The sequence below is a fragment of the Clarias gariepinus genome, chromosome 8 (assembly GCF_024256425.1).
Source record: "Clarias gariepinus isolate MV-2021 ecotype Netherlands chromosome 8, CGAR_prim_01v2, whole genome shotgun sequence".
NCBI classification, from domain to species: domain Eukaryota; kingdom Metazoa; phylum Chordata; class Actinopteri; order Siluriformes; family Clariidae; genus Clarias; species Clarias gariepinus.
Genome location: NC_071107.1, coordinates 6,444,432 through 6,452,681, shown reverse-complemented (window position 1 = coordinate 6,452,681; position 8,250 = coordinate 6,444,432). Strand labels below are relative to the sequence as shown.

The 8,250-nt window shown below is 36.9% G+C and overlaps 1 protein-coding gene across 1 annotated transcript; it reads left to right on the top strand.

The window, feature by feature from the left end:
* The first annotated feature begins 882 nt into the window (after positions 1-882).
* On the top strand, positions 883-7,103 carry dctd (dCMP deaminase). The gene is made up of 6 exons (XM_053502296.1): positions 883-989; positions 1,780-1,891; positions 2,664-2,799; positions 3,795-3,911; positions 4,044-4,140; positions 5,459-7,103. Exons 1-6 carry the CDS (start codon positions 949-951, stop codon positions 5,592-5,594), a joined length of 639 nt encoding a protein of 212 aa, XP_053358271.1. The 5' UTR covers positions 883-948; the 3' UTR covers positions 5,595-7,103.
* The last annotated feature ends 1,147 nt before the right edge of the window (positions 7,104-8,250 follow it).

Here is an 8,250-nt window from a genome sequence, read left to right as displayed (position 1 = left end):
CGTCTGTGGTTCAATATAAGAAAGAGAAAGTTAAACCTCAAGATCACCCACACTTCAGAAACAGGAAATGCAACGCCACAAACGGATATAACAAGGCTGCATGAGTGTTTTGAGTGTGTTTGTTTTACAGGCTGGTTGCCTTGTCGAATTCACTGTCAGACTGACTTCTTCACAAAATGTGTACACTTAAAAGTGTAGGGGCGTTAATTGAGGACAAAAATGTGAAAAACTTATATCAATTACAAAAATTACAGGTCTGAAAATTTTTTTATGTATTACAAAAATGACATGTATTTACAAAAATTACAATGTATGACATGTATTTTATGTATGACAAAATGATGTATGTATTTTATGTATGACAAAATACAAAATAAATAGTGGATAAATCCTTATTGAGGTGTGAATAAAAAGATTAGAAATATAAAATAATTAAGAAATAATTGAGATTATAAAAGCATATGCAAATTGTCCTATTTAATTAGAACAGTAAATGATTTATAATATTTAAAAATAAGGCACAAAATTAGTGTTGAGAGATTTTTAGGGTTTGTATTTAAAGAAGTGAAAAATGATGTTAAATGCGATATATCGTGGGGGTAAATTTTAAAGCATTAACATTTAATTCAGGAATTAACTTGTATTGCTACATAAGTCAAACATATTGTAAAACATACATGTGATTAAGTTTTTTGTATTTTACCAACAAAAAAGTATGTTTAAGTTAAAATCTGAAAAGTTGTTGTTTAAAAAAAAAAAAAAAACATTTATGCGTTTTTCTTGCGCAGTATTGACTGTATTCGTCGCGCACTCACCGTTTCCGGGAAATCGTGCGATGTGATTGGGCAACTGTTTTTTTTTTTTTTTTTCGCGGGAATTTTTTTGCGTTATATTTCAGTGGCATTTGTGTGTTCAAAGTTTTTAAGCTTACTGTCCATAAATTCCAGCATGAATCGAGAGAAAAATACCCCATGCGGCTTTGCTAACGGGTAAGTTTATAAAGTTTGGTATAGATATAATTTAAACGAAAAATCAACTAATATGTCGTATATGTTTGTGGATAAATTTGCCCTATTTCATTGGTACTCATCCCACAACTTTGAGTCATTGAAGTATGTTATTAACGCCACGAGTTTTAGTCATATCTTATACTATATTAGTGTATTTAACAGAATGTTACAAAATTCTGTTAACACACTAATATAGTTTAAGATATGAATAACGTGCAGTTCACGTGGTGATGGCGCGCGAGCAGGGTTGCTAGGCAACTGAGAAACACAGCGCCGGCCACTTAAGAGTTAGATACCGCCGTGAAGTACTTGGTAAATGAGCAATGACGGCAAATATGACACTAAAACATCCTATACATCATAATTTTCATCAGGCATGTAAGTTAAATCCCTAAATTAAATAATCGAAGTCTAAACAACGTTTAGCATCAACAGCTATTTTAACTTCCGGGTTGTTCCGCCATTCTGAGGAAGTGGATGTTACGTCACCACTAATGACTCATGAGTTAAACTAGTTTTTCAAATAATGAATAACATAAAAGTAATCATATTATGTTTAAAATGCGCATGGCAATGTATTTGAAAGATGTATTTTGTGGGGTGTGACGTCAGCATAGAGTAAGTGTTTGCCAATCCAAATTTTACGTCGCTATGGTAACCGTGTTTTGGACCCCTTCTTCCATTCACCCCCCCCCCCCTCCAAAAAAAAAAAAGTTACAAATAAAACAACAATCTAAGCACGTTCCTTTCCCCATTGCATCCCTTACAGCACGGCTGTCTCCGGTGAGACGAGAAAGAGACAGGACTACCTGGAGTGGTCCGAGTATTTCATGGCTGTGGCTTTTCTGTCTGCTCAGAGGAGCAAAGACCCGAGCTCACAGGTACTGTAATCATCTCACGAATCTTCTTCACTTGTCCTGGTCGTCCTGTACACACATACACACGCGCAATCACTCACTCACTCACTCACTCACTCACTCACACAGTGTCCTGTCTTCCTTCACTCTTCTACAACTGTATACTGGAATGATTACACTACCACTATCATATGTCTCGCAGAAGAGGACAGGTTTCCTTTAGGAGCTCTGAGTTCTGGTTTTCTTGCTCATGAAATTTCAGCAAGTTTTCCCTTGACACTTTCGTTAGAAATGCAGATCTAGACCTATGTTTCTGTGATGCTGCTTTTGTAGTCATCTCTGTTTTGAGCGACAATACTCAGTTAAAACTGAGTTAAAGTATAGGTGGGGTATTCTTCATGGGAGGAGCTTTTCAACAAATACTCATTAAATGATAACCATACATGTGTGTAAATAGATTACCATAATAAAATTTTCTTTTTATTGGTCTGTTCTTTTTTTCTTCTCATATTTTTGTTTCCATTCATTTCATGCTCATAGTTCATTTCTTTTCATTTGTTTTTGTTTTAATTTTTTTAAACGTTTTAAATAATTTCCTTTTTTTTTTTTTTTTTTTTTTTTACTTCCTTTAGTTAGATTTGTTTTCTGTAGTTTTAAATTAATTATTTAGTGTTAATTTTTTTTATTTTTTTTTATTTTTAGTTCTTCTCCCCGGCTACCTTACTTGTTAGTTTTATTTTTTTTTACTTTGCATCCTTTTTTCTGTCACTAATCTAAGCCTTGTGCGTGTGTGTAGGTGGGAGCGTGTATTGTGAATCAGGATAATAAAATAGTGGGAATCGGCTATAACGGGATGCCGAATGGCTGTGATGATGACCTCTTGCCCTGGGCTCGCTCTGCTGAAGACAGACTGGACACTAAATATCCTTACGGTCAGTTTCCTTATGTGACAGCACCTCACTGTCTGCAGCAGAGTCTAAGGTCACATTAATGATTGTAAATATGCCCTCATGTATGAAAGACCGCTGTTGGTACTGTATTTAATTTTTTCCTTGTCATAGTTCTTTTTAAAAATATTTTTGCTTTGCTTTAATGCTGCAGTGTGGTTATTATCCACTAGATGGCAAAGGACGTCTTTTTTTTCTGCGGACACGTGAAGGGGAAGAACTTTTAGATTATTTTTTTCCCCTCTAGATTATGATCAAACCCACTTAAAAATGTAGTGTGATAAATGAGCTGTTGCTATGGAATTGACATTAGAACAAGCACATTAAGAGAAACCTGTGCCACTTTTAGAGCTGCTGTTGTAGCAAACTAATCAAGACCTTCTGACCAGTCAGAATCCTGAATTCATCAGTGTTGTGGTATTATTGTTACTATTATTATTGTCATGATGACTGTAACTACAACATGCTTGATATGGTAAAGAGCACACTTTGGTGTTATTGCGTTCAGTGTGTTTAGACTTAATAAATTATTTATATGTACACACTGAGTGTTTGGTCAGAATGTTGTTTTATGGGTGATAAAGCGGTTTGTAAGACGCCTGGGTGCTGATGGTTCTCCGTGCAGCGCTATCACAGCCACTAATGAAGCTCTTAACTCAGTAATTAACACTGGCATAGCGAGAGAGAGAGAGCGCGATTAGCCTGGGACTTCTTCGTAAGCTGCTGTTGTGGAGAGCAAACATCTGTTAACACTCCAGCACACTTGCACTCCTCTTTGTATGGAGCAAATTTAAAATCCTGTGCGTGTCTTTGCATATTATTCTTTGTCATATCTGATTTGGCGAGCTATAGCTATAGGATGTAAGCTGTGAAGTGTGACCCCTCTGACTACCTAAACCCTCTTCTGTTTATTTAAGTAAATAATTTAATTTTTTTTATTTTTTATTGTTTAATATATCTATCGTGTTTATTGTGTGCAGTGTGCCATGCTGAGATGAACGCTATCATGAATAAAAACTCGGCGGATGTCAAAGGCTGCATCATGTATGTCGCTCTGTTTCCCTGTAATGAGTGTGCTAAACTCATCATCCAGTCAGGTGAATGTACACACACGTACACACGCACGCTCTGGTGTCATCGGATTGGCCCACGCCTGCTTATCTCTCTGGTGTCATCGGTTTGGCCACACCATTCTAATCTCTGCTATTAATTTTGTATGTTCACTTCAGGTATTAAAGAGGTAGTTTATCTGTCAGATAAATACCACAGCACTCCGGAGATGGAAGCTTCCAGAAGACTGCTGGATTTGGCGCGTGTCCAGTACAGGTGAGTCTCGGCACTGGTGATTACCACAATAATTTTGTTAACAAGGCTTACAAGTGCCCGTTATACTTCCCCTGAACCAAGCTCGCCATTTTTAACAGATTGCATAGTTAACCGACATTCATGTGCTATATTTCAAATTAATTTGTTAATTAACGTCCTCTGACTTTCAACTATTTTTACTTTCAGTAAACTTAATGTGTAAATATTTGTATAAACACTAAAAGAGTCAACACCATAAGACATGAACTAAAAATGTTTCACAATGTGTCCCTGAATGAAGGGAGGCTCAAAATCAAGAGTACCAGTCAGTATCTGGTGTGGCCACCAGCTGCTTAAAGTACTGCAGTGCATCTCCTCCTCATGGACTGCCTATTGCGGACAGTCTGAGCACTGATGGAGGGATTGTGTGTTCCTGGTGTGACTCGGGCAGTTGTTGTGGCCACCCTGTACCTGTCACGCAGGTGTGATATTCGGATGTACCAATCCTGTGCAGGTGTTGTTACACGTGGACTTCCACTGTGAGGATGATCAGCTGTCCTTTCTGCGGATATGGCAATTTATTGCCCTAGCCACATCAGCAGTCCTCATGCCTCCCTGCAGCATGCCTAATGCACGTTCACGCAGATGAGCAGGGACCCTGGGCATCTTTCTTTGGGTGTTTTTCACAGTCGGTAGACAAGTCTCTTTAGTGTCCTGCGTTTTTAGAACTGTGATCTTAAATGCTTTCTGTAAGCTGTTAAGGTCTTAACGACCATTCCACAGGTGCATGTTAATTAAATGATTATGGTTAATTGAACATGCATGGAAAACATTGTTTAAACCCTTTACAATGAAGATCTGTAAAGTTATTTGGATTTTTACATTATTGTTGAAATACACAGTCCTGAAAAAGGGACGTTTCTTTTTTTGCTGAGTATATTTAAGAAGTGTGTGTTAACTGTAACAGAAAACTTCTGTCAATCATTCTTCATTTACGTGGCGATAAGCTTATTGGATGTTTTTTTTTTTTTGTTTTTTTTAATGGGAAACTCTTATGTAACATTTCTAAAATGAAACACCTTCTGTTTTTCATCAGATTGCAAAACACAATTTGGGTGGGGGGTGGTAGGAACGGGACATGGGTGGAAATTAATTTTTTGGCATGTTGCCGCTGGAAGATTGATCCGGACATATGAGTCACATGGTCTCTCTTCTTCCCCTCTCTCTTTTTCTCTCCCAAGTTCCCCTTTTTTCTTTTCCTACCTCAGATTTTTGTTTTTCTTTTCTGTTGCTAAAAGGATATATTGTCATAAAAATATTTTGTGTTTGTGTTTTTCAGTCAGTTTCAGCCAAAGAGGAACAAGATCGTTATTGATTTTGACTCAATCAGTCCCTCAGTCCAGCGTGAGTGTAATGGAAGCAGCTCCACAGTACTAAATGGAGTAAGCGCTACAACATCAAACAACAAAAACTGAAAGAAAAGGAAATGCTAATCAATTGGTCTTTACTATCAGTACTCGTATATCAGTACGATCTGTGAGTGCTGAAATATTTGGTATTCTGTATTTTAACATGTTTCGCTGAAAGATCAAATACAACTTGAACGCTGCAAAAGACAGAAGTAAACAAAGTTGCAAGCTAACTATCCTCAAATTATTGAAATGCAGATTATTATGACGTTCACACATTATAAGTGTGAGCAAACAATTATCCACACTCTGGCTGTAGAATTTATTTTAATTAAGACATGCATACTTTTTTTTGACAATCTCCTTGATTTTCAATACAAGCTGTCAACAAACTTTCATATTCCTTAATTGAAATGTTTTACCTCGAGCTGCAAGCCATGAATGCACCACTGTCTTTACTTCATCAGTCTTCGTCCTTGTTGGGTTGCTTTCAGGGGACCAAACAGGTAGAAGTCAGATTGAGCAAATCTGGACTGTAGGGAGGATGCGTTAACACCTCAAAACCAAGTTTTTGTGTTGTCAGTTGGAGTGGTTTGAATGTCAACAGTGTGGGTAGAAGCGTGCACACGTTTGTCATCCGATGTGGACAGGCGCTGGCTTCTTCTTGATGGTTAACACTTATGCAACATTTCTTGAACTTCTCTATCCATTCATACACACTTATTTGTGACAAAACACTTTCTCCGTACTGTGCACAAGGTTTTCAATAAATAACGTTACAGAGACTGGCAGGAGACAGTATCCTTGAACGGAAAGCATTATCAAGACCACCTACAGAAGTTTTACTACAACCGGAGTGAGGATAATTTTAGACTTACCCTTGTAATATAGTAATATTGTAAAACACAGAGAATTGCCTAATATAGGTAAGTACTTAAGTATGAACTGGCCCTGGGCTAGTAATTGCTAAAATAGTAAAAATCACCAATCAAATGTTACTGTAATATTGAATGTTACTGCAGTGCTAAAATATAAACATCACTTGCCACCAAATAGGGTTGAAATGAGTAGATAAATGAATACGTTATTAAAATGGTATTGACTCAAATGCTGAATCTACTGTAAACAAAAATTATCAAACATGCACAAACATTTTAAATACTGTACTGAAATTTAAGGATGAAAATCAGGTTTTAAATTGTTACTGCAGTATTTTCTCAATGTTCTAAAATGCCTGCTGAAACAACGCAAGCATAATGCTGAAATAATGTAATAAGCAGTGTTGACCAGTGAAACACCAGCATATATACAATTTAGAATAATCTGTAAGAACCCTTTTCTTTTTTTTCGGTGTTGGTGCAGGTTTTGTCCTGTCCTTAGCATTTAAGTGATCTGCCTAGATTTTATATACTCTATACAGTTTCAAATGAGTTTAAGATTTGTAATATATTAGCTTAACTTTTCAATCTGTTTTCTGAACCAAAATATGTTTGTAGATTAATGATTTTGATGTAATATATAACCGCATGTTAATCATTCTGTTTATAATTTTTTAAAATAAATATTTTAACTGCGCTGCAGATTAAATGTTATAAGGTGTCTCAGTTTTTTAGAAATTTAGAACAATGATTGACTGTTGCTCAGCTGAAAATTTGTTCTAATTTACATTTCTTAACTAGCACTTATATGCTGTCTTGTATAGATTAAAATTCTCAACTGTGTTGAGTAAACATTACTTATACATTATGTATTAAATCCAGGTTAATATGGCTGTTTGCCAATAATGTATACAGTGTACTGTGATATTTATTAAACAGACAGTTGTAAGATAACAGCCTGTTTGATGGTTAAAATGTTTATCATTGAAGCAGCTAGACTAAACCTCCCATCAGCGAATGCAAGTCACATGTCATTGATCCCTTTGATTTGCGTGTCATGTCTGGCTAAGCACTGTTATTTAAATTTTGTTCGGCAGTGTTCTGTTGTCTAATGTATGTAGTTGTGCGTTAGCTGTTATCAATATGCTTATTTCATGTTTGTTTTTATGTTTCTGTGTTGATCTTGATATTAATTAATGTTTTTGCACATGGGTGCACTTACATCCTTTTTGATTTACCTCTCTAACAGAACAGTAGACTGCAAAATGGTTGCAGCAGACTTTTTTCCAGTGCTTTTGGGCCCAGCAAAAACAAATAAGGGAGAGCCAGAGGTGGCTCAACTGGTTCCATGCCAAACTGGATTAACTCTTGGTGTGGCTCCTTTAAAACAAAAAGGAGATTACAGCACAATGAATATGTACATGCAGGAAGAGAGACCCCGATGATCTTCTCGGCTGTCCTCACTATCCGCTGTCGGGTCTTGTGGTCTAAGATGCCACAATTCCCAAACCAGACAGTGGTGCAGCTGCTCAGGATGCTCTCGATAGTCCCTCTGTAAAAGATTGTAAGAATCGGTGGTGGAAGCTGGGCCTTCCTCAGCCTTCCCAGGAAGAAAAGACATTGTTGGGCTTTGTTGGTGCTAAGTGTGCTGGTTCTGGAGGTGCTACCCTGATCCACAATGACTGAGGCCTTCTGGTCAGAAAGTCCAGGATCTAATTATAGAGGGAGGTGTTCAGGCCCAACAGGCTCAGCTTCCCGATTATTTTGATGCCTGTTTCAGGAAAAAGATGGTACTTGCCACAACAGACTGATAAAACATCTGAAGCTCCTTTTTACAAACTTTG